The sequence below is a fragment of the Corvus brachyrhynchos genome, unplaced genomic scaffold (assembly GCF_000691975.1).
Source record: "Corvus brachyrhynchos isolate BGI_N302 unplaced genomic scaffold, ASM69197v1 scaffold114, whole genome shotgun sequence".
NCBI classification, from domain to species: Eukaryota; Metazoa; Chordata; class Aves; order Passeriformes; family Corvidae; genus Corvus; species Corvus brachyrhynchos.
This window is the reverse complement of record NW_008238337.1, coordinates 2,148,334-2,176,009: the sequence shown is the minus strand read 5'-3', so window position 1 is coordinate 2,176,009 and position 27,676 is coordinate 2,148,334. Positions and strand designations below refer to the sequence as shown.

At 51.9% G+C, this 27,676-nt stretch overlaps 1 protein-coding gene across 1 annotated transcript in view; it reads right to left on the bottom strand.

Moving 5' to 3' along the window:
- The window catches only part of NCOR2 (nuclear receptor corepressor 2), a 154,623-nt gene that overhangs the window by 64,744 nt on the left and 62,203 nt on the right, over positions 1–27,676 (bottom strand). The window contains exons 7-13 of the mRNA XM_017734702.1: positions 27,503–27,555; positions 18,813–18,879; positions 13,578–13,765; positions 12,261–12,354; positions 9,756–9,934; positions 6,492–6,546; positions 4,210–4,308 (exon numbers count right to left, since the gene is read on the bottom strand). Of these exons, the coding sequence (XP_017590191.1) occupies positions 4,210–4,308; positions 6,492–6,546; positions 9,756–9,934; positions 12,261–12,354; positions 13,578–13,765; positions 18,813–18,879; positions 27,503–27,555 (735 nt within the window). The remainder of the gene's footprint in view (positions 1–4,209; positions 4,309–6,491; positions 6,547–9,755; positions 9,935–12,260; positions 12,355–13,577; positions 13,766–18,812; positions 18,880–27,502; positions 27,556–27,676) is intronic.

Sequence of the window (27,676 nt, the reverse complement as noted above, 5' to 3'; positions counted from 1 at the left end):
GGCCACCCCTGCGCCCCCCCCCTGCCGGCACGGCTCTTGCACCGCTCTCGGCACAGGAAGGGGGCTCCGGGCAGCTCCAGTCCCCCAGGAGCGAGTCCTCGAAAGTGTCGACGCTAACACACGGCCCTTCGGCCAGGGAATACGTGAGCACTGTCTGACAGCTCTTCGTCCCTCCACCATGACTTCATCCCCTCTGAGTCATCCCTGAGGCGGGCAGGCAGCTCCTCCAGCTACCCATCGTCCTGTGGCTGACAGACTGACCCATCGTCCCCCTGCCGACAGACTGACCATTGATGGCTTTGCCTGGTGGGATGGTCCCCCACCTGCCCATCCCAGCAGTGCGTGGGAGACAATGGCTTTTCCCCCCCAAGGAATTCACCGGCAGGAAGCGTATCTGGGATGCTGCGGCTGCTCCACTACCACGAGGGCAATGTTACTCCAAAATCAATGCAAATTTACTCTGGAATAAAAACCTCACGCTCCAAACGGAATAATTATGTTGAAGTAGAGTCACTTTCCTTGCAGCCCGGTTTCAGGCCAACACCTGTGTTCCCACAGCCTGGAAAAACAGCTTCCCAAAGAATGAAGCACACGGTTCTTCATTTTTGGTGTCCCTGCTACAGAATGCAGGAGGTTCAGAGAGAGACACTGAAATATCCTGAAGAGCCACTGCCACAGACCCAGAGCTGTATGGACACATCCACACAAGGGCTTGTCATTACAACACCATGCAAATTTATGCTTATTACTGTACGCTGACTATTGGATCAGATTGTTCTACCATGGCACAAATTCTCTTTTTTTCAACGAGGAATGACAACAAGGAAGCTATTTCTCTTCCTATCAATCCCCCTCCTCGCAGTGTTCTATTGCCTTCTCATACACAAACACAGAGGACTATTTAAGAAATATCTTAATCTCAGGAGCCTCAATATTATGCATCGTGACCCACTGGATGTGCGTACCTTCCACTGAGCAGTGCCATGGAAGGCGGCGTGCCGGGAGCATCCTGCCTCGGAGTGGGCAGCTGCTCCATTTTCTGACAAACTGGAAGTGGAGTCATGTGAAGCCCCTGCTCTTGGCAGGAGATTTTTAGCAGTAAGTAGCAGCTTTATGAGGAATAACCTCTGCCAGGGGACCATCAGCCAGGGACCAGTGGGATTCTTATTTTTTAATGGACTTTTAATAAGTAGGCCACAAAGATAGTCTTGACAGAGAGTAGCTTTTTTCTACGTGTAATTATCTCCCCTTCGCTCTCAAGCTCCCTGCAGCCTCCAAGAGCAAATAAGACCACCAACCACTCAGTGAGAAAAGGAGCAAGAAACCAGCATAGGGCCACTTGAAATGCTCTTTGTATCAGATCTCATCCGCTCTCCTCTCATCTGATACAAAAAACCAACCTCTCCTCCCCTCCTCTAAATTAATTAAAGCTCAGCTTTTGGTGTTTAACTGCTCCAACCCTTACCACCAGGAAAATATATGCTTGGAGCATGGGCAATGCTGGGAACACGATGCCATGCCTCCCAGTGCTGCAGGAAGGCTGTCTACGATTCTGTCTCCTCCCTGCACATTGCCCATTCCTGTGTGTCCCACTGTGTCTCCTGTCCTTCATCCTCTCACCAAGTCTTGCTCCTGATACTCGGCAGGTAATGGCAGAGCTGCCAGTGCCACATCAGCCCAGTGCTGCTGCTCCTCAGTCACAGTCCCCACTCCTCACCAGGCCCCATGGGAAACAGAACGAGGGTTCCAAACAATCCAGGATCCCTTGGGAACAAGCAGGGAACAAGCAAGGTGCTGGCTGAGCCTTTGGGACAGGTTACTCCCAAATGAGCACTCCTGCAGCACAGGCAGAATTTGAGCCGCTTCTGAAAAGACTCACTGAGCAAAATGCCACCAGGAGCATCCCTCCATCCCAGCCCTCCAGGTCTGCCAGTATCTGACCTCTCCCACGATGGTCTGTGCAGTCACACACTGACCCAGTCTGGTCTGGGGAAGCGGATCCCATCAGCACCACACCCAGGGGAGACCCTGGCTCTGTGAAGAGGTGCAAGGGAGACGCTTCACTGCTCCCACCAGCTTCTGGCAAGATTTTTAACAACTTATTCGTCCCTTTATTACCTTAAAATGCCACCCTAAAACGAGTCTCTCCCCAGCAGAGCCTTCCTCTGCAGCACAGACCCAGCCCCTCAGCAGCAGTGTGCCCTTCCCAAGCCTGCACGCAGGCTCTTCCAGCACTCCCCTCATGCAGTCTCGCAGGAAATGGATGCAAATACCAGAGGTATCACAGCACAAAGTCTGAGTTTCAAAACCCCCCCCAAGATCTCTGTGGGAGAGCTGCTCCAGGCTGAACACAGCAGCTGCTGTTCTGCACCTCTCTCCTACTGTGAATCATGCAGCCAGCCCTTGGCTCTTAAAGCTTGTCTGAACATCCCACCTTCCACCTGAGCATCCAACAGTAATGGGAAATATTCACTGTGTTGCTTCCTCCCAGACTCAGGGGGACTCCTCTTTCAAAAGCAATGATGTTCTGGCTGAGGTCTGCTTCAGGGGAGGTGCAAATCATTCTCTTTGGTGCGATTCCTACTTGCAAAACAGTCCCTCAGTTGATGAAGCAAGTCCCTGCTTCTAAAGGCTGGCACTGAACAAGGCTCCAAAGGGCAGCAGACGTCTCCCCTGCTTGGGCTGGATCGTGTGGAAAGCATCGTGGGAAATTCTGCAACTAGCTATGCTTTGGATCATTCTAAAACCCAAAACACAAACAGTCCCTGCTGGATGCAGGATGGGCAGGTCTGCGGCTGCTGGGGTAGGTAGGCAGATGCAGAGCAAAGCCTCTCACTCTCCACACTTGCTCAATTTAACACTGAAACCAGAATGAGCTGTGCTGAATGTCTCCACCGCTAACAAGAAACAAATGTGGCCTCATGTTCTAGTTGCTGTGATCTAACAAAACAGACCATGGTAAACACTATAAAAATGTACTGGAGGGAACCACCCTGTGTTTGCTGGGAGAGGGACTGGATAATCTAATAGGGCTTTATCCATCTCTAATGTCTCTGAAAAAAAGAAGGGAAAATTGGGCCCCGTCCATGACATTCGTCATGTGCTAGCTATTCTGATGTCTTAATGCTGCAGAAATCAAATTGGAGTGAGGCTACCTATCTGCTTCCCAATCAGGATCCAGGCCCAAGTGCTGCTTTTTATGGCCATGCAGCGTGAAGATCTGCTGATGTCAGTGGTGTCACGGGCAAGGCCAGTTTTTCCATCCTTATCCCCACATTATCTGGGGAAATAGTCCCTTTGTGGCTACGTCACTCTCCTTGTGACATGAATAATTACTCACTTCATGGACCTGGGGATCCACCAGCAGGACCTGACTCTGGCTGGAGGCATTCATGGGGATAAGGCATCTGGCCAAAAGGTTAGCACTGATCTGTGTTCCTGGGTATCATGGTATCAGCAGCAAAACTGCCAAGGTCATGTCTAGATTTGTATCTTGGCCACAGTAATGGTAAGGGTTGACTCAGTCACCTGCCCCCAGGCACCTTCTGGTACCCTGGTATCTGCTCTGCTCTTGAACCAAAGGGTTAAGGGTCTCCGCTAGCTTCAGTGCCAAATCTGCCAGCCCCACAGGAGACCCCCACGGGGATCCTGGACACCCTTTGGCACTTCAGATGGATTTGTATGCTTCTGCTCAGGTGTCACCAGAAGTCACTTCCACCCAAGTCATTCTTCTCCCACACCTTTTCCTATAGGAAGAGCCTTGGGCAGGCTCTGCAAAGCAGGAGCCCCACCCAGCTCCCAGGAGCTCGGTCACCATTGGCAGCTCAGCTGCCATCTCCAGAGAGAGAGACACAGACCCCACCTGGTTCTTGCACACAGCCCAGGCTGCATGGGCAACCCCATGCTACTGACACACAGCCAGGTTTTCCACAGTCGCTCCATCCCCTTTTTCTAAGCATCTTGGATTTGTTTGGTTTTTTTTAAAGACACTGTGACCTCGGCATGGGGATGGACAAACACCAAGTGCCATTAATAAACAGCATGTTCTGAAAAGCTACGCAGAGCACAACCACAGCCCCATCACAGCCTGCAAGCAAGATCTCCCTGTGGGGAGGGGGGAAAAGCAGCATTTGGGGGGCTCAAAGAAAGTGCTGCAGCTCCTTGCTCAGCCTGAGGGATGACGCTTCCACGCGCTCCTCCAGCTCTTACCTGGCTCTTCCCGCGCCGCCGGTAATTCCTTCTTACAAGGTTCTTGTAATTCTCATTCTTCTTGGTCAGGTAGTAATAGAGGACACAGTCAGCCACCGTCTGCAATGACACGGGCAAGTCAGGGAACAGAAGGTCCTGTCCTCGTGTGCTGTTGGGGCACAGACTTCCAGCAGCAGAGTTCAGAACTGGTCATCACCAGGTCTCCTGCTGCTCCTGAAGACCTGCAGCCCAACAGCTTCCCCACACCTCCCTCCCTAAGGCCTCCAATGGAACTGGAAGAGGGGCACAATGCACGGTGTCCTGGTAAAGCAGGCTCAGCTCTTCCAAAGGACAGACCAGAGCGGTCCCGCGGGCGTGCGGAGATGGAGATGGGGTGCTGAGCAGAGATCACCCCGTGTTAGAAGCAAAGCAGGGGGAAGGGCTGACCCCAGATGACCATGGCAACCAGAGGCAGACGAAGGAGCCGCCTGTCAGCCCCTGTTGCAGTTACACAAGGCACAACCTGCCACGCGACTGTCAGCTGGTGTTACTTCCAGCCGCTCAGCTCGCCGGCTTGAGCGCGCACGACTTTGTCATGGGCAAACTGAGATCCCAGCGCTCAGAAGCTGCCATCCCAACTCCACTGGTTGGCTCCATAAGCACCATCACAGACTAGACACGTTAGGAAAACAAGGAGCCATGGCCAGGACATACCCTGCTCCTGAGCAGCACAGAGTGTGCCACGCTGGGAGAAGTCCTCTGCTGAACAGGATGGGCACCTGAACACTGCCTTGGGCTACACCTTCACATACAGGATCAGTGGCTTCATGAAGAGAAATTATCCCACAGACCCATCATGCCGCAAGTCCTCAGGAGCTTGGGGCAGCTGTGTGTGCCCGGGGGTGCCCGGGGGCTGCGCTCACCCCATCCCTCTGCGAGGAGCGGAACCATTTGCAAAAACAGATTGCAACTTTTAAAGTGTTAATTGGATCTCTTTCTAATCTAGCCCTGATTATACACACACACACGCGCGAACACAAAAACTTACAGTCATCTGTTCCAAGGGCTAAGATCACTATTTTTTTATAATGCAATTTAAAAATCTATTAATTCATTACATTGAGCCATACTTTGCAGCTCTCTCCAACAGGATAATGGATGTGTTCTGTATCATAATTACAGCCTGATTTACAAACGAGTACAAATAAAATTAGAAGACATTTTACAGCTTGGAACACAGACTGGATTGTGAGCATCATCCAAGTCCCACCACTTTCGGCTTTATCGAGCGCGAAAGGATGAGGAAGGAACCTGGGATCTTACAGCAACAGCAGCAGCACGAGGTGGCTGCTGGCCTTCCTTGCTGCTTCGGACAGGAAGGTCAAGGTCTTATAAATTATTTCCCCAGCCTGAGTTATGAGGAATCAGAGTATAATTTAGGCTGGAAGTGACCTCTGCAGGCCATCCCTGGAGAGCAGAGTGGTTCCCCCAGAGCGAGTGGACACTGTGTGTATGAAACTCTGCATGAGGCAGGCAGAGGATGCAAGTAACTAAAAGGACCAGAGAAGTAACAGCTTTCAAATGTTTCTTGTTCAGGAGAGAATCCAAGTGATGGACAGCTGTCTTTTCAGGCTGGGTCTGTCCAGGACCTGCTCATATGGCCTGTCCCTTGGAAGGTACCTGGCCTTGCTCAGAATGGGACCACAGACTCACTCCTCCATCAGGTCTTTTTCTCAAACCTTTCCTCCCTCAGCCCAATTAACAGCAAAACCAAAAAGTCCAAGCAGCACAACACAGACGTCTGGGAAAGGTCAGGCAGTTCCTGTGAGCAACTATTCCTAAACACCAAGGGGACGTGTGTGTGCTTCCAGTACATCCACCCGAACTGTTGGATGAAATGGGACTCAGTCCACCCTCAAAAACCTCTTCCTCCCTGAGCAAAGAGATCCCTCCACTTCGTGCTGGGCAGCTGGGTGCCCACCCTCTGTGCGACAGCCTGGCTGGTGCAAAATGCCTCCGGGAGGTGCTGGGAAGCAGCTCCCCCGGCAGATCACGGGGTGGGCTGCGCCGCCCACGCGCCAGGCTGGCTGCGTTCACACCTCTCGCGCTCCCAGCTCCCGTCTCTCCGCGGCTGACTCAGTCCCTGTCTCTGCAGGGAGCCGGGAGGCGTCTGGACCCTGCCCGGGGCTTGGAGCCACCGCCGCCCACAGGTGCCCAGCATCTGCTGGCAGCTCCAGCACCAAGAGCCAAGTGAAGGAGGAGAGGCAGCACAATTCAGGTTAGAGCCAGGCAGGGAGGCTTACCTTCCTGTCCAGAAAGGATGCGATCAGGCCGAAGTTCTTGGGATGCTGCATGAACCTGCAGAGCGAGAGGGAGAGGGTTACTGTGGGTGCTGGCTCTGACCCCCTCACAGCTGGGCTGCCATGCCCTGTGCGCCCAGAGCAGCAAGGCCAGCTCCCCGAGGGACTTCAGGCTTTGAGAAAATATTTGTCTGCTGCTCAGCTTCCCAGAAAGACAGGAACTTTAAATTTAGCCCAGTGGAGCAGGGCTGGTTGGGAGCTTCAATGTGCAAATGTTCATCATGGGTGGGAGAGGGAAGGAGGGCCGGCAATGCCTGACAGCTGATCATCACTCTGCTCCATGCCATGGCCACCCAAGCCTGTGCCAACAGCAGGACAGGGCAAGCACAGAGGGCAGCTGCACACCTGGCCAATGCCTCAGGATCTGGCAAGGAAAGGGCGAGGAATTGCCACCACATCCCACATCATGGCTGTGGGTGGCCCCGGTGCTGAGCAGGACTCCAAGCCCTGCTGGGCTGTTGGGAGCAGCTGCAAAAGACAGGAAGGGAAACCCAAACCCCGGGAGGAAGCACAGAGCTGCCACATTGCTGAGTTGCTCAAGAGATCCCCAGTGGCACAGCAGCTCTGAGGAACGCTGCCTCATGCCCAGCAAGCGGAGGAGCTGCCAGCAAGCTCATCCCTGGCTCTGGCAGCCCGGGAGGGTACACTGCCCACTCAGGGGAAGCTGTCCCCACTAGCAGAGATGCCTCCTCCAACAAATCCCGGTGCTCAGCTGGTGGGGAAGCACCAAGGGCCAGCAAGCCCTTGGTAGGAGGTGCTGCTGCTGGCAGCACAGTTAACCAGCGCACTGCCAAAGCACAGGGAGCCCACTGAGTGGTGACTTTGTGCCAGGAGAGGTGGCCACCAGCACGGGCTCTGGCGCGGGGAGCTGAGCAGCCAGAGCGAGCCACGTTCAGCAAGTGCAGCTCTGCCAGCTCCCAGGAGCTGACAGCTCTGTGCCCAGGGGAAATGGATCGGAGGCAAAAGGTGGGAGAGCTGCGGTGTGGGCAGGATATGGTGAGGAGCTCTGTGTCTCCAGCCCTGACAGTGATTCCCTGGGGCAACTGGCTGCTCTCTCTCCTGCTTTTGCTGCTCTGTCCCAGTGTCAAACTCGGAGTCAAGGCACTGAGCTGAACTCAATGAGGGCCTGACCAACTCCAGCCACGGCAGCAGGACGTGGGTGCTGTCACCCCGTGTTGATGCTGTTCTTGAGGCAGAACTCCCATACGGTTTGGGTGGCACTGCAAGATCCCTGTCACTGTAACTGGTCACCAGAACAAAAAAGAAACCATAAATGCTGGGGGGGGAGGAAAAAAGCAAAGCAGACAGGCTGCTCAGACAACCTGGGATGAGGGCACAGAGCCAGAGCTGGCTCCTCACTCTGTACACAGCACAAACACAGGGCTGACCACAGGACAGGGTTTTCAAGGCCATGCTATCAAGGATGCTAACACACTGCCAGGGGCAATGCAGATAACAATCCACTCTTTTTCATGGGCCAGGCCATCTCCCCATAACGAGAGATGGATGCTGCACTCTCACACTGCCCAGCACGACACAGCCTCGATGCCTGAGCAGCACCCGGCTCCTTCACCAGCAAACCACAGCTTCCCTGGGAGCAGGCCAGCGATGGGCTCTCAACAGAGACCTGAAATGCTGCCCAGAAGCAAATCAAATCAGGCTCTTCCTCGTGGTTATGTTCTGACAGCTAAAATAGTTCAGACCTGGAGCTTGTCAGCCTTGCAGTGCCTGCCTGTTTACTCCAAGAGTCCCCGCCAACTGGGCTGAACAAAAGGTTGAACCAGGTTTTCCTGGTCTCAGGAGGAGGCCAGCTCTAGGTCACGATCATGGATGACACAACTCCAGTTCACCTTAAAAACCCAGGCTAGAAGCTGCAGCACAGCAGGCAGCTCGGCTACCGGCACACCAGGATGGGGGAGAGCCAGGGCAGGACTCCCTACACCCTCCTCACAGCTCCTGAGCACCAATCTCTCAAAATGAGCTTTGTGAGAGCCCTGAAACCCTGCTGTATTTATGCCTCAAGCTCTGCATCACCCACAGTGATGACACAGAATCCACCGTGCACTGCAGGATGCACACACTGGGTGTGGATTCTTCCAGCCCCATTAGCCAGGCACAGCCCTGCCATTAAAGACCGAGTAATTAGCCTTTGCGTCATTTGTGGCAAGCCTCGCTGTTTGGAGTGGCACATTTTAAGGCTAATTAGCAATGAGGATTCTCCTCTATCAAAGGCTTGGAGCTGGTTTGCTTGTTTTGTTCTTTTTCGGTCCATCTTGGCAATTAATTATTTCAGCTGCAAACAGGAGTCCTGATGAGCAGGGGGAGGAGGAGGGATCCTGGACACAGAGAGGCTTCCAGCATGGCTGGCCATAGGCATGCTGAAAGCTGAACTCCAGCTCTGCTTTTACAGACACTCACAGCACACTGGGGGCACCAAGGATACTCCAGTCCTCCATGCAAACACACCTGGGTCCCTGCTGGGCTCTGGGCTACAAGGGAGTCTGGATGTGAGACCAAGTTGAGCACCCACATCTTGGCTGACAGCGCAGTGGTACCCAGGGAAGGGATCAGCCACTCCCTAAGTGATCTCACTTGATAGAGCAAAGCTGTTCTCAAGCACTGCTTGCAAACAGGAGAAAGCACCACAGCCAGAGTCTGCACGTGTCTGATGTGGGAACGCATCCATGGAAACAGCAGCCGGTGGCAAATCCTGCAGACAGCAGGATGGAGCACTAAGGGATAGGCACCAGCTGGAAGCTGCAGCATGACGGGGTCTACATAAGGGGCTTGGATGTTGACAGCCCCAGAAATCCCCTGGACACACAGTGCCCAAAGGACAGCACGTAAATCCAGAAAGGCAATGTGTGTATGGAGTGTTGGGTTTCACCGGTGCTGTCGTTAAACTGGGAATGCTGATACAACAACGAATGCAAAAGCCGAAAAACTTCCCCTTCCCACCCTGCCACGAGCAGCAGCTTTCCACAGCCCAGCACAGGGGCAGGAATACCCCGAACATGCAGCAACGCCTGAAGTTTCTGTGCAGGAGCATCACTCTGTGCCCAGGTTCAAGATAACATAGCAACAAGATGTGTCCGTGGGGGACAAGTGGGAAATTCCTCAGTGGGCTGGGGCTCCAGCTGAAGCCCTGCACGGATCCTGCCCACACTCCCCAAGGGCTGCACAGAGAGGTGTGTGGGCTGCACTCACTTTTCCCGGAAGGTCTCCTTCTCCTGTTCACTCCACATGTTCATCACCTGCCGGTCCTTGTAGACCTTCATGGGGTCATCCATGAGGCCGTTCATGTTGATGAATTTAATGCGCTGCTGGTCAGCATCGTAGAGCATGGGCGGGATGACGGCGAGCTGGCGCATCTGCTTCTCCAGGTTCTTTGGGGAAAGCAGAGAGAACAGTTGGTCAGCACCACGGGCCCGTGGGGACTGCAGGGGACAGATGTTCGAGAGGAAAAGGACAGGCGGAGGAACAGGAGAATTCAAAAGCAAGCGCTAGACAGCTTTATTGCCAGAGTAATTGTAAATTAAACGCTGAAAGAGGCTATCGCTGTCAGCCAGGAAACAATTAATCTTTCATTTTGGTATAAAAGGCTTCAAGATCCTGTGTGGAAATGTCTGACTTAAGCAAAACAGCTCCTGACTGTGACGAGGAAAAAGTCAAAGCAGCGGTGGTGCAGGGAATGCCAACCCCTTCCCGGCCATCAAACCCACAAGCCACACAGAGGTTCAGCCCCCACCCCAATTGTGAGGGAAGCAACCAGCTTTGCAAAGCTTCCTGAAAGGGTGGGCAGAGGGAGACATCATGCTTCCCTTCCCTTCCACAGGAGTCCTGAATTGTTCCAGGAGGTTTCAAATGTCACCATAAAGGGGCTGTCATTCCTTACTGCAACACCCTGGGACATAATCTGATGCCTCTACTCAATCCTACGGAGCACAAAGTTCATCCAAAGCTCCAGCTGCACACCAGGACTGGACAGACTGGGCACACTTGTTTCCTTAAGTATTTGCAACAGAGAGGCCAACATGATGTCTCATTTGTGCTGTCTTCTACTCAAATGCCAGGACTGTCCCTTTGGCTGAGTTGCTGGTGATCCCCTGGCACAGGTCCACTCTGGGGATGAAGAGATGCTCTGGCCAGCCCCTTTCAATTCCACCATCACTCTGAGTCCTCCCTGTCACCTGGGATGTCACTGCTCAGACAAACTCCAACCCTTGCCCAGGAAGGCCAGGTCTCAAGTGCTGCTGTTTTAATTTACAGCCAGATTCTGGTTCCTGGGAGAACAGTAGTGGCCAACCCTTCCAGGAAGCTGCTGCCTCTGGCCTTCCCAGTGCTGATCTGCTTCCCTGCTACGCCTGACCAGACCCAACCTCCTCCTCCTCCTAAAACACAGCTCTCTGCACAGACATGGACATTTCAACACATGTGAGCACCTTCCCCATCCTCACTAGGACACCTCCTGTTTAGAAACCGGCTGCTCCAGATGTCTCCTCATGGTGGGAGGTGAGGGACAGCTCAAACCTGGGTAACTGCAGACAGCCCCTGGTGACAGGAGAAGCCCCTGTGCAGAGCAGAGAGGATGCTGATGGAAGCAATGCCCACAGCTGAGGGCACAGGGCCTCTCGGGGTGCCAAGCAGTGCCACTACACCCCACCAGCCAGACCTCCCTCCTCTCCAGCAACACGCTGGGGCGGAGAGCTGGCCCTGCTGCCAGAGATGCTCCCCAGCTCTCACCTCCCTGCTCCTTCCAACCCTGTGGAAGAGCTGGAAGCTCTTAAGGTCTGCTCTCAGACAAGCAAAGCAGAGGTTTGGGGCTCAGCAGGCGGCTGTCAGGGTGGAGTTTAGCAGCACAGGGTGCAGGAGCATGGAGGTGATCAGCTAATGCTCCACGTAGCCAGGACCTCTGCAGAGTCTGAAATTTCCCTTTGCTTCCAAGATCCATGTCCTCCATGTTATCACCTTAACTGGCTAAGAGCGAAGTGCCTGGGATCCCAGACAGGGATCAGCTGTGGTGCGCAGGCAGCAAACATCCCAGCTATTGCTGGGCAATGGCTGCTCTCCCCTCCCAAACTGCAGCTTGCCTCCGTGCCAAGAGAGCAGAACCCTTGTGAAACCAGATCCAAACGAAGCCGAGGTCACGGGGACATTTCAAGATGAATGGAGCACTCCCAGAAGATGTGGGCCAACTGGCTCACGTACAAACCATTCATTCCATAGGATTCCCCTGTGTCAAGCCACACAGCCCATTCAAAACAAAATGAAACAGAAAAACCCCTCCACCCAGCAGTCTGGGCGCTGGCTCCCTTCCCTTCCCATCTTCACTTCCAGTATAAACCACAGCCAGGAGGTGTTTGTGGGGTGCTACCCAGGATGAGCAGCACGCTGGGGTTTCAGGACCCTTAGAGACAGCCAAATGCTGATAAACTGGCCACCAGCTCCATGTTTTGCTCTGGCAGAAATTTGCTCCATTACATCTCTCACATGGCTGGGAAGATGCCGATGCGAATTAAATAAACCCCTAACTTTGGATCCTGTCCAGAAAGTGTGTTAGGCATCATGGTAACCTCCCCAACCTCAGTGGGACCTAAAGTTAGTGGGATTTGGCATAGGGTTTCACTGTGTGACCTGGCAGTCCTGTCTTGGCTTCCTTGAAGAAGACAGAGTGAGGGGTCAAGAGGAGGAGAAAGGAGAAGCTGGTCTCACCTCTTGCTCCGAGAGCCCGTCGATGATTTCTGACACCTCGTGCTCACTGCGTGCAGCTGACATGGAGAGCCCGCCACTGCCCCTCTGTCCTACCCTGCTGGGAAAGGGCAGCGACACACTCAGGCACTGATGCTCCATTTCATAAGCAGCAAACCACATTCAAGACCATCTGGACCTCCATAACAGCCACATCCCAACGTTCCACCCAGGCCACCCCCTCCCACACTGCGGGCATGGCGCCTGCATTTAGGGCTAGCAGATTGAGAGCCTCAAACCCCCTTCCTTACCTGTACCAGCTGCCTGGATTGCTAGAACACAAGGACAATTCATGCCCAACCACACTCTCCCCCACATTTTCTCCTGCTCACCCCACCACAGCAATGGCACAAAGGTGTTGGTGTTAGCACCGAGCCCTTAGCACTGTGCCACCACATCTGGTTTGCAAACGCTGTGGGAAGTTTTAAATCAAACCCATCCATTGACATCTTTCCCTTCCACAGCCACACGTCCCAAGGAATTACAACTTTTCTTATTAAGCAGGTAAAAAATTAGAACATTTCTCAGTACCATTTCTCCCTTTCTCTTTCAGACAAATTAAAGCCATCAGTGAGGGAGTTTGGACCCACCCAGTTGTTAGTGGGGCACAAGGATGGGATGCTGGGCAGAAGGGTTTAGGTTTTGTGCATATCAGGTGACCCCAGGCAAGATGCCAGGGCTGAAAGGGGAAGGACAGGGAGTTTTCAGCAAAAAGGGTGGAGATCATGAAATCGTGTCTCCTCCTGGCAGAAAACAACATGACCTCAACTGCACTTCCAATGAGGAGAGGAAAATGGACAGGGGATGGGAGAGACAGGGGACATCCCTTCCAGCGAGACTGTGGTCATTCCAAATAACCTCTGCAGATGTTTCTGCTCCCATCAAAGCATGTGTGTGTATTAAATCATCAACATGACCAAATGCACCTGCAAGTCTTGTACATCTTAATTTGGGCACACCAATAAGGCAGGAATTAGTGCTGTCCCAACCAGCTGGCCGGCACAAGGGAGCTACCCCTGGCTCTGATGTGGTCAGCTGGGAGATCAGCAGGAGAGGTGAGACAGGCAGTCACATTCCTGACATTTTTCCTCCTTTTGGCTCTGTGCTGAGCCACTCTGGGGAAAAAGCAGCAAGACTCATGTCTGCTGGCTTCTGCCTTTGACTAGAGAGGGAGAAAAGAGACCGAGAGCCATCCCAGCCCGCTCCTCCCGCAAACAAATCCCACACCCATTCCCAAAGAAAAAAGAAAGGCTGTCTGATACCAGCTCAGCCCCTTCCTACCGCTTCTCCTCTAACCTCTGCATGCGCTCTTGCAGTTCGCGCTGCTTCCGGATCTCCGGGAATTGCTTCTCATAGTATTCCCGCACTTTGCTCTCCTTGGCACGGCGCCGGGGGTTGTTTTCGATGCGCTCCACTTTTTTTTCCCAGGCCTCCATCAGCTGGTCATAGCGCTGGCAAAACTTCTGTTCCTGAAAGGGCAGAGGGAGAGAGGGAGCTCAGAGACGTGCCTGGGAAGGGCAACTCCTCCAGGCCTGGCCCTCGATGGCTGCTCAGGCTGAGCATGAGTCATGTTGCTTAAAGAAATACAATTTATTAGGATGTGGACATGCTCCAGGGCCTGGGACCAACCCAAGGGTGAATTCTCAAAACAGGCCATCAGGTACCCTCAGGCTCTCCTCTTCCAGACCCAACATGTTTGGTGGAATCAGGACTCTTGCCCAGCATGGCTCTGCCCACCCCTCACATCTGCTTGAGCATCCTCTGGCCCACCAGCTGCTTGATTTGGCAGCCAAAGGCCCTGTGCTGGGGAGGGAGCCCCTGCTCCACACCCCAGGAGAGAGCAAGGTGCCTGCCTGAGGCCACTGAGCAAGGAGGGACCGAAACATGGCCCTGGGAGGAGGCACAGGGGGCGGGAGAGCTGGTCCCCACTGTGTGAGCAGGGTGTGCAGGGCTGTAATTTTGGAGCCACCAGCTCACCACGCTGAGGAGGGCTTGCCATGGTGCCCAAGGCCAGGCACCCCTTCCTACCCACACACGCCAGCTCCAGCATTCATGGCTCTGTGCTGGCAATGACAATGAGACTGGGGCCATGGGGCAGCTCCCTGCAAGGGCCTGACTCCCCAAAATCTAGAGCCAGGCACCCAGCCCCTGCCCACGGCCATACAGCATGGCAGCCTGGCCACACACTCAGCTCCTTCACCATCCTAGAAAGCAAAAGCACTTTTGCAGCTGCTGCTCCTCCTTTTTGGCCCATGTGACAAGACAAGCACATCTGACAGCAAACCCAGGCCATGCCAAAATGCAGGGCTGCAAAGGGTTTCCACACCATGTCCTCCCGGGTGACATCCTCATGGCACACCCACCCAGCCACCCACCAGGTCCAGCCCTGCACTTCTGACTGGTATTTATGGGACAAGCCTGGTAACACTGATATGATTTGCAGCACAAATGAATCTCCTCCCATTACGCCCCAAATCTCTTCTCCCTCCTCCAGCCACACACTTGCTGGAGGAGAACGCCCACAGAAGGGAAAGGTCCATGGTGGGAAGACCCCCCCCAGCCACTGCAGTGGCAGCAGCGATGGTGCCCAGCCTCAGCTGAGAGCAGCTGGGGGACCAGAGGGGTTTCAAGGTTTCAGTTTGAGTCAGACAAACACCTTCCAAGCCCCAAATCAGGAAACGAAAGCAGATGCTGCTCTAATGGCAAACCCCAGGTCAACTCCTGACCCTGACACTGCTTTCCAGAATGGGCGGATCAGCACCAGCACACTCAGCGCCACTCTGCACTGCAGCAGAGACACAGGGAATCCAGACCTCAAAGAAATAAACCCATCTCGTGCCACCACTCCCCTATGACGGGAAGTCTGAGGCTGCAGGATTTCCCAGATGCACTTTGTTCTCGTCCCGTTTGCTCTTGGCCACGAAGAAAAATTGGGAGAGGTAAAAAACCCCAAACCAATGGAAATACACAGCAACCTGCAGCTTGTGTCACACCAATCCTGGCACATGGGTTTGGTTTGGCCATCCTGGACCTGGCAACAACCCAAGAAGAGCAACACATCTTTGATTTCCTTGGCCTTTTGGAGACACTTCAACAATAATGTGGGGCAGACAAAGCACCTCAAGCCCTAGAGCTGAGCCAGATTAACACTCTCCCCTGAAAATAAATCAATTCCCATTTGCATGCCTGGAGCCAGAGACTGTCCTGCCCTGCATGGATGCAGGGGAGCTGCTTGGGTTTCACCAGGAGCTGAAGGAAACAGCCACAAGATAAAAGCAATGAAGGAGAACAGAAATTAAAATGCCCTGAAAGTCCACATGGGGAATCTCACGCTTTGGGCGAGGAGCTACAGGTAACACCAACAGCCTGCGGCAGCTTGGCAAAATCACAGCTGCTGCGTTTTCACCTCTCCCAAAGCAATGCCATCAGCCCCCTGAAAACGAGAGCTCCCACCCTGCCAGCAAATCTGCTACATCCTCCTGCTTTCAGAGCATCACATTTGGGAAGAAGCTAAAAATACCCCATGAAGTGCCCAGCACGAGGGCTCGGTCTGGTGAGAAGCCTTGAGGCTTTGAAAGGTTCGTCATTCCCTGTGGGAATGAGCCAGTGCTGGGTCCCGCAGAGCCACCGCCCCAGCAGAGCCACCTGGCACAGCCCTGGCTGCTTCACAGCCAGCAGGGCGGCTCTTTTTCCTCCTTTTCTTCCACTCCTTGGAGCAACTCGACAAAAGCTTTATCCAGAATTCCTCTTTTAAGGAAGTGGCATTTGAAGATGGAAAAAGCAACATCAACGTCACGCTGCTGATTCCCCAGCAGCTCGCACCCTGGCAGCAGGGCAGCAGCACCAAAGCTTCCCCCTCACACAGCTCTGCCCTCCAGAGCACAGCTTCATGATGGACTGGCTGAGCACTTCCTTAATGCCCTTCCCACCACACAAACTTCAAACCCCACTGCAGCGGGGCTGGGCTGTGGCATCCCCATCCAGTGCTTGTTGCTCCAGCTGGGACACATGCTCCCTGCCATCTCCTGCATCCTTCCAAAGCCAAGATTACAGGCACCTTACATCACCGTGAACTCCTCAGATCGTCACAGCTCCACCACCAGGAGAAGCTCCTGGTCAGGCGCTTCAGGAACAGAAGCATCTATTCGTTCTCCAGGCATCCTCTGAGCAGCCCTAAGCAAGCCATGTCCATTCCTGAGCAACCATCTGTGCTGGCTTTTAGCATCGGTGCCCCCTCTGCTGCCCTCCCCAGCTGGGCTCAGCAGCCCATCAGACTCTCAATCACACCCGTAAGTGACAGGGAGCCAAATCGGACCTGACATGCGTATCTAAAAATGGATGGATAGTAACGCTGCCGTAGCAGCTGAAGGCAGCTCGTGGGCTGTGCCAAGCCCGAGCCCTCCTGCAGCCCACGCTCTCGCAGCTCCAGGGAATGGAGCAGCTCTCTGGAGGGGAGGAGGAGAGCGAAGGTGACAGGAGGAACCAGTCCAATTCCTATGCAAGCCCCGTGGTTTTCTTCCCTTGGCTGGTGGAGACAAACCTCTCACACCCAGAACAGCTCCCTTCACCATTCCCTCTCTGCATCATCACCCCGATGGCAATTAAGTGTCTTCTGCTGTTCCCCTCAGTGGAGACAGGAGGAAGCCCTGCAGATCCTCTGGGATGGGGCTCTCAGAGCTGGACCCTGTGGCGACCGAGCTCTGACCCTGCTCCAGCCAGCCCCAGGCAGCAACAATACCTCAGAAAGTAAAAGAGCCAGAAAGAAACGCTGGCACGTAGATGGGCTTTGCTAAAAATAGGGTCTGCTACAAAATAGGCAGAAAAATAGCTAAGCGTACCCATTTTGCAAACAGAATCAGCAAATGTATTCACTTTGCAAATTCAGCAACCGTATGTTGCCTATTTTGTAGAATAGGCAAAATGCTTCCCTAAACTGAAAAATCCCCTTTCAAGGACACTGAATAAACTGCCTGGCAGAAATTCACCTATTTTGCATGACAGGCGACTTTACTGCAAGTCGTATTTTAGGAACTGTGCTCTTGCAGCCTAATTAAACCTTTTCCCCCAGCTCCTTGATATTCACACAGAGCAACTCACTCTAGGTTTAGCACAGTAACCAGCCATTTCCACCAGAAAGCAGTTCCCAGGCGCTTCCCTCCTGCTTCCAAGAAAACCACGTGATGCTTTGCAATCCCTTTTTTGAGGAAGGGAATATTGACCCACTTCCCACCATGCAGAGGACCTCAGCTGCAGCAGGGGAGGTGCCCAGAGCAGCACCCAGCTGCCATGCTACATCCTGATGGAGGTGTAAGCCCTGCAGCCCCTCGCCCTGGGAGAAGCTTTATCGTGGAGAAGTCTAAATGAACACGTATTTGGACACAAATGGGAGGCACAACCATTCCTCTGGAATGCAAGGTCTGTGGCTTTTGGAATACTGGTAGGGAACAGGGGCAAAAAACAAAGCATGAGAGAGAAAAGGAACATGCTTTTATTCAAAATAAATAAGAAAATAATGTGGTATCTGCCTATGCACCGGAAGTTACTTTTAAAGGTACGGCCTTCAAACCACTTCCCAGGCTTGTTATTTTGAATTTTTCCAACAATTCCTCCCAGTTTTGACACTTCTGTCCAAAAGCAGCCCCAAAGGCACTGAGATCACCTGCACCATTGCCAATTCAAGACACCACCACTGGCTCCTGAGCCTGCCCTAGGACAGAGACAACGAGTCAGGAGACAGTATTTACATCTTCCCAATGAAACATGAAGCCCTGTGAGCTGAATCACCCATCAGTGAAAGACACTGCAAAATTCACCTTCCTGGTGGGAGCCACTGGTTGCTCTGGCATTTTCTCTTCTGTGCTGGCTTTGCCTCCCAGCTCCTGCCAGGAGCGACTGCAACTGTCAGCACCAAAAGTGCACAAATTCTGTGAAAACCACTTAACTTTCTCCTCTGTTTACTGGGACTTCCCAACACCTTTGAAGCCTCATAATCAGCCCTGCCTTGCCCCTTACCCAACCAAGACCTGTCTCCTTAAAGATTACTGAAACTCTCTCGCAAGCAACACTGCCTAGAAACAAACTGGCACAGAGCTTGAATTTTGTTTTAAACCACAAATTCCTACAACATTGCTGTGTGGTCAGCTGGAAGGAATCGGAGCAGCCTCCAGACCATTTACCGGAAGCAGAGTCAGCTTGTTTCACACCTCTCCTAGGGTTCAATTACTCACAAAATAGACATTTATGCTGTGAATAGGCTTTCTGGGATCAGTGATGGGCTCTGCTGTGATTAAGCCAACCCCACGTGTTTGCTCTGTGGGAAGCACTTGTGGAGGGCGGGGGTGCCCGCAGTTTTTTCTCTCCTTTACATGTTATTTTAAGCAGGAGAGATTCCACAGTAATACAACAGGCAAAGTACAGAGTACCAGCACCTCTCTGCTGGAAATCATCTTTTTCTTTCTCACATAATAAATTATGCTGGTTTTTACATATAAAGTAAGGTCTGAGGGAATCACTTACCCACTGTTTGCGCGCATGATTTCTCCTCTTAAAGTATAAAATTAACTTTTTCCGCATTGCCTGGTTTCTGTAAAGAGAGGAAAAAAAAGATGAGATCTGATTGACGAGGCGGCTAAAATACACAGCCTGGCTTTCCCCACTCCCAAAGGAGTGTGCAGCACAGTTTCCACCTTAACTTGGAATTGGATCAACTTCGGAACAACAAATGCTCTTATCTGGGACCTCGAGCCAGCCTAGAGAAAAACCAGGAACTTCACCCACATCTGTTGGTAAACCAGGACTAAAGTTGAGAACTAAATTAATAAAGTGCCACTGCAAACCTTCCCCATGTTGTCAGCACCGCACGTGGGCAGACGCTCAGCTCTGCATCTATCAGTGGGCCAGGCTGTTCCTTCATTAATTTCACATATTGATCCGCAAAACCACAGTGGGTTCCCAAGAGCTGGGGGGCTCAGGCCAAGCTCTGCACAGCAGGAGGTGGTGGCACCCCCCGAGCAGAGACCACCCCGGGCACCCCGGTGCCCAGGTCAGCAGCGATGGGGATGTCGGCGAACACACGTTCACCCCTGGGCTCTGAGGCCCTGATAAGGAGGCAGGATCACAGCAGGGCTTGCAGCACTTATCTCCTGACCTCTTGCTTCCTTGGAGCCGTGCCCAACAAAGCTGCAAACAACCAGCCAGGAGAATTCAGCCACTTGCAGAATTAGGACCTCAAGGGGGAAATTGGCCACCACAACCCCAACCACCCAGAAAGCCCCCCACTTTCTTCTTCTTTCTACTTTCTAAAGGCAACGTGAAATAACTGCTCAAAGAGAAGCAGCACAGGAGCAGAACAGAGCTGAAAAGGCTGCAGGAGCTCCCAGAGCCTGCACGAGCCCCAGAGCTGAGCTCCTGTTGCTAATATTCACAGCAATAAAATCTCTAGGTAAAAGGTAGAGACCGGGGCAAAGGAGTTTCCTTAAGTCTTTTATCCCGATTAAAGGCAGAGCTGCAGTGTGTAATTACTGATCAGGAGCTTAGCAGTCTCATGTAGGCATGTTCTATGGGATTTAGCTGAATGAAGAGATACCCTTGCTGCTTCCTCATTCCCCTCCTGCGTGGCTAGCAGGAAGGGAAAAACCGCCCTCCTCCCCCTGTAAATCCCTCAGCACAATTAGTGGCAAACGGGACTGTTTGGGAAGGAGCAGAGGGCCCAGCTCACTTAGAGAAACAACTGGGGGCAGTCCTGGCTAAGTTTAGGAACGGGGAACATTGCAGAAAGCATCAACATTTTTCCCTTTCTAAACTCTCCTCTTGCTACACCACTGAACCATGCACCGGCACTCACAGGAACGATGGCGATCCCACAGCAAGCGCTGCCTTGGGAACCACAGGTCCCTCTCCAGCACCTGTTTGCCAGCCCCAGCTCCTCACATGCTCCTGCATCCCTTCTCATCACACACGGTGAGCTTTCCTCAAAGGCCCCAGCACCTTCTGGCACCTCAGTGGGCAGCAAACCCTCCTGCAGGGACCCCGTCAGACACATTTCCTTCCAAGACTTCAGCTCTGTTCGAGCAAGCTCAACGGGTCACTGTGCCAAGCACACACATTCCCACTGCTTGTTTGTTTATTCCAATTCTAATGGAAGCTCTAACACAAGGAAACCTTTGGGGCGGCGCTAATGACGAGCATGTGTGGGATGGTCCCCAACAAGGGGTCATGGACTGTCCCCTGGGGCCAGCCCAGCTAATTGAACCCCTGCCCTCCCCATGTCAGCCTGTGTGACATCCAGGAGCAACCCGGGCTTTGACACGCTGCTGCTGCTGCTGATCTGCTGCACAAGTTCTTAGAAAACAGGAGAGTAAATGAAGGAAATTAGCAGCTCTTACGCAGCTGATGGGTTGCCTTGAGTTGTGCATCACGGCTGACCTTGAAAGTGCGAACACAGGCAAAGGCTTAATGGCTCTGCAGCTGCAAAAATCAGGAATTTTTTTTTTTGAAAGCCGATGTATGTTTACCACCACCAAGGCTGAAGTAATCAAAGAGTGAAAGGATTAAAACAACAACAAACCCCCTCATGCCCTGAATGTTTTTGCCACTTTATCTTTTTTGTTTTGTTTTGTTTTTGCATAAGGTCAACCTTTCAAAGGTTAATACAATCTTGGTAAATATAAATAGGCTTCACAGTTTATCTTGCTACATGTACTGCTGTTACTTAGAAACCGTTTGCAGCGAGGTTAATTCGGGCCACATGTCTCCCAAGCACACGCTGTGCTCCCTGGGCAAATCACCGAGCTGAGCACAACCGCTGTGCACAGGCGGGGAAGGTGACGGCTGTCTGCTGGGAGCCGGGCACGGAAATAACCACTGCGGAGTGGCACATGGCAAAGGCTGCTCCTGCAAGGTGCCAAGCCTCCTCCCTTCTCCTCTTCCCTTGCCTGAGTCCTGCGGTTTTCTAGGGCACAAGAAAAGCGTCACGGATGGAGACCTGAACCGCAAAGGGGTGAAGAAATCAGGCAGCTCCCAGGCAGGAGGAATGGGCGCTCCTTAGATAAAGCAACAGTGACTCTTGTGGGCAGTTTAAAGTATTGCTGGGCTGGCACGTCACACCATGCCGGGTGGGGAGGACATGGGAGCTCCCTGCCTTATCCCTGGAGGTGTCCCTAAGGATGGGGCAGGCTGGGATGGACACAGAGCCCCGCCAGCTTCTGGCGAGCTGGTGTTCGGAGGCTGCCAGGTGGCACATCCCCATCCTTGTGGTCAATGATTCATTTACTGGATGAAGCCCATCTCCATCCCTGTGTTGCATAACTCATCCTCTTCCCCCTGCCCCGCTGCCCTGGCTGGTGAGCCCCACACAGGAGCACAGTTCTCAGAGCCAGTCTGCAAACCGCCGAGTGAAACCCATCTCCCACTCTGAGCAAAGCAAGGCGAGACCTGCGGGAGCAGCTGCTTCCACCTTCACTGGCTTGGCCCAAGGTTGCTTTTGTTTCATGGCTTTCACAATGGAGCCAGTCAAGGAGAGAACCTGTAACTCTGACTTTTGAGTTACTTGGCCCAGGTCCACAGGAATGACTTGGCCGTGATCCTTCCGGAGGCTGCGATATTAAAAGGATGTGGGTGCACGCATGCGTGTCGGTGCTGCTGTGTACCCACGTGTGGATGCTGCCAAAGCCCTGGGATAGGGCTCCCAAAGGACACAAAGAGCTGATGCACTGCGGCACACCTGGCCAAGCCTGTGGAGACCTTCAACCGGTGCAAGACGAGATGAAAGGAAGTTTGCTATTTGAGCAAAACTAATCAGGGGTATTTAATTACACAGGAACGTCTTTCATCAGCCAGAGCAAACAAAGCTGGGACCAAACTGCAAAGAGCGATGGGAAGGAGGCAGCGAGCAGCTGGCAAAGCCATTGTACAGCAAGATGGATCACACAGGCAAGGGTAGGAAACCGAGGAAGCTCCTGGCAACTCCAGCCAAACAAAGCACAGGGAGACAAGAGATCGGCAAACCAGGAGACCCGAGGAGCCCAGCAAGAACACTCCAAGGTGAAACCAGCCTAGAGGCAACGGAGACCAAAACAGTTCTGTCCTCCCCGCTGCTGCGCCTGCTCCCGTGCATGGCTGGTGCCAGGATCCCAAGCTGCAGCTCAGGGCAGTCACTGATTCCGTCCAGCCACAGGACTCCCTGCAGCGAGGGCAGGGAGCAGCTCACCCTGGTCACGGGTCACTGCACTCATTCCCTTGCTTGCTCTGAAATGGCTGGAGCACACAGCTCCAGCTGCTAACACACTGTAACCTACTAACCCCAAGGCAGGGCATGCTTCTGGAAAGCCAGCTGTTCAGAGCAGTTCCTTGCAATATTTAGAAACACTTTCTGGGGAAGAAAAGCAAAGCACATCTTTCATTATTTACCCCAGCGCCCTTGGGCACCGGGATGGACTAAACCCCCAGCACCATCAGTGCCTCTGAGGGTGAAGTGGCAGAGGTTCACAACTCTGGATGTACAGTCAGGCAGGCTGCTGGTGCCCAGAAACACCTCTGCCTTGCCCTGAAGCACAAGCCCAAGTGTTGCCAGATAGCCCCCAAATGAGTATTGGCTTTTTACTGGCAAGAGGAAGAAGCAGAAGGTAGCAGTGTGTGTCTCCATCCTTTAGTAATTCATCACTAGGTAATCTGCTGCCTTGGTGCATGCCAATAGAGAATAAAAGAGATGAGAAACCTTGAATGGGATGAGCAGGGAGCTGCTAGGTGAATTTCTAATGAGGAAAATGTCTACAAGCACTAATAAAAAGACCTGAAAGAGAGTGCATTAGTAATGACAGGGTTTGAAAGAACATTTGTGTTACATGTCAGGCTTCAACTATGATTTCAGAGGCAATCCAGTGCTACTAAATCCCCTAAACAGCAAGTAATGAAAAGATGACTTAAATTTCCCAATGTGACAAGTGATTTGGAAAGCTGCAGTTGTGAGATTTTCAGAAGAAAGCTGTTCTGCTATTTTTTTTTTTTTTTTTGGGGGGGGGGGCACTTAGAAAACAAAAAGAGATTCTGAAGTCTTGAAACCTCTCAGAAAATCCTGACTTTAGATTTTGATTCTGCAGAGGCAGATTTCCTGCCCTCTCCCTGAGAAGCTCTCAGCTGCAGACAGCAACCCAGATGTGCAAATATTAACAGTGCACTCAGCTCTGCTGCTGGATCTGGACACGCGAGAAAACCCAAATCACACCAAACTCTCCATCTGTTTTAACTGTACATTCTGAGAGGTTCTCCAACACCTCTCTAAGCATCTTGAAGGGATGCAGCCTGGTTTCACCCCTACATTCCTGAATTTCAGTGTAAAGCAAGGAGAAGTTCTGGAAGGGGAGGCTTAAAGCAAACCCTGTGAACAACACCTTGCATGTACTTACCCTGGGCTATTCACTTTGCTTTTTGTCTGCTTTTTCAAGGCTCAGGGAAGCTCGCATCTTGCTTTCAAATACAGGTCTCACAGAATATGATTGCAAGACGACTGCTTTGGGAAAGGGGGGAGGAGAGTCCTGCCAGGCTGTTTTTCATGGCTGACCGGGCAGGAATCTCCCGCCGTAGACACGAAGGCCCCCTTGGAGAATATCTCTTCAGACAGACAGCAGGTAATTGATCCTGCTCATGTGAACAACATCTTGTCATTTTTCAAACACTTGGAGGAAAGAAGGTTAATATCTTTGGAGCCAGAGTCTGGGGAATATGCAAAGTCACTACTGTGACAGGGTGGGAAGGGCAGCTCTCATCCTTGTACAACCAGCTGGCAAAGCACTGAAATAAAGACCTTGACCAGAGGCATTGGTGCTTCACTGGTGCACCAGCGTCTTCTGCATTTGCTGTATTTCATCAAAATGTAGAAGAAGGGTCTCTGTAGCCTCCTCAACTGATGCAGAATCACTTGAGTGGTCTCCAGTTGTGCTCAGGGCTGTGATGCATCTTGAAGGAACTTTCAGTCTGTTGCAAAGCCAAGAAATTCTCACCTTGAAAAACAGCAAGGGCCAAGACAGCTATAGGGGCAAAGCTCACCCCATCCCTACGAAATGAGGGCACTAAATGCCACCTTGCCCTCCTCTTTTATGATGGGCGAGTGGCAGAGCCCTTCTCTCCAACAAAGCAGATATTTCAAACAGAAAGGACACGGTCCCAGCAAAGGTAGGTCAGCTCTTCAGAACAAACCACTCAAGGGTGCCTTGGATCCCGTGGCAGATGTAGCATACAAAATTAACCATGTTTGCTCGAAGCCTGCACTCACAGGTGAACCGAAGGGACCACGCAGACAAGGAACAGAGCACAGCCAGGCAGCTAAATAGGACTTAAAAGCTTTTGAAGCTACAAACACTGGAATGAACTGGGGCATGAAATTAATTTTAACTGTACTGAATAGGAGACAGGCCATAAAACTCCATGAAAATAAGAGACCGGTAGGTAACATTTTAGTAAGAGTAGAAATTCTCCCAGTAACTCCCCAGTCAGCTCTATATTAGCATACGTGACTCATCCCAGCTGAAAAGCAAAGCAAACAAGAAGGGAGAATTAAATGAGTGTTGCAAGGCAGAGAGTATGGCTGTGGAGAAATCGAGGAATCCTGGCTTTCTGATATTCAAATGCCTTCCCATTGACACTTGCAAACATTCAACTGAGAAAAAAAAATTCACACTAGGAAACGTTTTTTTTAAAAAAAATAAAAAGCTGTAAAAGGTATTTGTAACAATAACAGCCTGGCCATCTTGTGCCCAGGTATGAGGCTCCAAACCAGCTTCACATGGGGGCAGTTTCCATTTGCACAACACAGCCAGGATGCAGTGAGGATTTGTGGACAGAATCACAACCCAGATGATTTTCCAGCAATCTGCCAAAAGGCTTTTTCATCATGGCTAAATCTGCATAGGGCGAAGCTGTTCTGGAGAATCTGCATCCAATTACACCTTGGCAAAATATAACCTCTGGTGTCCTGGCAGCTGTCCTGATGCTCTAATGCATCTGGCTGGTGTCTCCCTGCACCCTGAGGATTTACTCCATCTTCTATGGAAACAGCCACCTCCAGGCTACAAAGCAGAAGCTGCTCTTCTGGAGCAGAAAGGCACAAACATATTAAGAACAAGGAGAAGACAAAAAGTATCTTCAATTTCAGCTTGTGGAAAAGTTGTAGATCAGATGTGAACATCCAAGCATAACTTGGTCAAAACAGAGAATTCTAATTTTTGCTCTTGGTCAAAGGACCCCAAATCATTTGCTTGGAAGAATCACCAAAATCTTGATTTCCTATCTGCCTCCCAGCCATCAAAATGTTCTTTAATGTGCAGCAGGGACACAGAGATGTGAGAAAAGACACCAATTTCTCTGCATGTCCAGCAACAAGTAGCAAAGTGCAGACCAGACCCAAGGACCTCCAAGACAGACCCACGGCCAAAAGCAGCCAACATCTGGAGCCCAGATCGCTCAGGGGCCTTTCACTGACCTAGATCTGTAGCTGTGCTTGGCTGGCATCAATAACCAGTTGAAGGCAGCTAATTGCCAGGTTTCTGGAAGGAGGAGATGGAGGCTTTTCATTAAAATGTGTGGTTTCCTTCCCGTATTTTTGCAGCATTAATCACACTGAACATTAACCCCAAGCCTGCCTGTTCCAGCCTCTCCTTGGTCTGTCACTGCCACCGCTACAGCCACGTGGGGACTGTCACTGTCTGGGTGGGGATAACCCTGCAGATGCCTACAGAGGCAGGGATGGAGGGGAACACCTGCTCTGATGGTTGGTTTGATGGGGCTTCACCTCTTATCAAGAGTTTTACTCCTGACCTGCGCAGTCAGTTCCCTCTTGTTTGCACCCGTCTTTCAGGCAGCAACCCAGGACAGGAAATCGTTTAAATCACAGGAAAATGTGATCACAAACCCAAAAATATTGGCAGGGCAATGCAGAGTGGGTGAAATACTTGAATCTACTTTTAACTCGTTCCTTCAAGGACAGCACTAGCGATCAGCACCTGCATTGGGATGGCTGTGGGGCCCTTCAAGGCAAGAGAGGGTCCCCGAGAGCTCGTGACTTCCACACCCCATCAGAGCTGGGGGAAAAACACAACCAGCAATGCAGAGAGCACGTCCTTGGGCTAGCACCTGACACCGCACAAGATGGTTTATCAATCATCAGCCCCCTGAACTGACAGGGACCCCCTGAGCCCTGTGGGAGCTGAGGGGCTGGGGGTGATCTGGGTTTGGATGTTTTGCAGTGAGTGCATTGCTGGGATGACACAGGAAGCTCTGGGTGGAGCAGGAACGGAGCAGGGCCTGGCAGCGAGCAGTGGGGTCACGTCAGCAAACACTCCTCCCTGCAGCCCTTGGGGACAGAGAGCCCCTAAGCACTGCCAGCTCCTACCATGCTCCCCTAGAGCAAAGGTACGGGAACTCCTCCCTTATAAACCCCCGGGATCAATTAACATACCGCTGAAAAGCAAGAGATTATTAACTTTTGTTAATAGATTATTAAAGATGATTATCACCAGCTGACCGAGCTGGTACCAAAATAGACATGCTACAGGCAGCTCAGAGCAATCATCAGTTCATTCAAGGCAGATAAAAAGTTTCAGATCTGGTTTGACTATTTAAATTTCCAACAATAATCACAATTATCGCTATTCTCATTATCTGTTATAGTTCTTCTATGTTCAGGAAGTCACTGTGGTTATTAAACACATGCTGATGATTAAATCATGTATTGAGGTGATAAGTCAAATTAGATGATTGCTAAGTCTCGGTAAGTATCTTTGAAATAACCAGTTGTTATTAGACATTCAAGAGGTCCTTCATGAAAATCTAATTGTAATTGCAACTTTTCATTTTACCTCATCTTTCTTGCATGCAAACACACACACACACACACACACACACTCTGGCAGCCGATTTCGTATTTCGGTACGGGTGAAGCACAGAAGAAAGCACTTAAGGTAAGTGTTCTCTGAGAAAATAACAAGGGACCAGCCAGGACCCACATCCACCCCACCCCCAAGAAAATCAAACAGCACCTTCAGCATCCACCTTAAGCTACAGCTCCTGACTGCTGGGCACCCGGAGCAGCTCTAACAGGATGCTCACAATTCCTCGGCAGCTTTAATCGGGGTCTGGGAGCACGCTGGCACCCCTCCTGCTCCAGTCCACTGCCCAACCTGACATTTAAAATAGCTTTATTGCCACATACTTACATTTTAATGTTTTCATGGTACTGCCTGGTGTCTGAAGGCTGGTTGTATAACGGCTGAAATAAATAAGAGAAATGAAGGCATAAATGGTACGGTCTGACATTTAGAAACTTAAACCCATCAGAAGCGCTGCCGCCTCGGTGCCGATCGCAGCCCGGGCGCCCGTCCCTGTGCCCA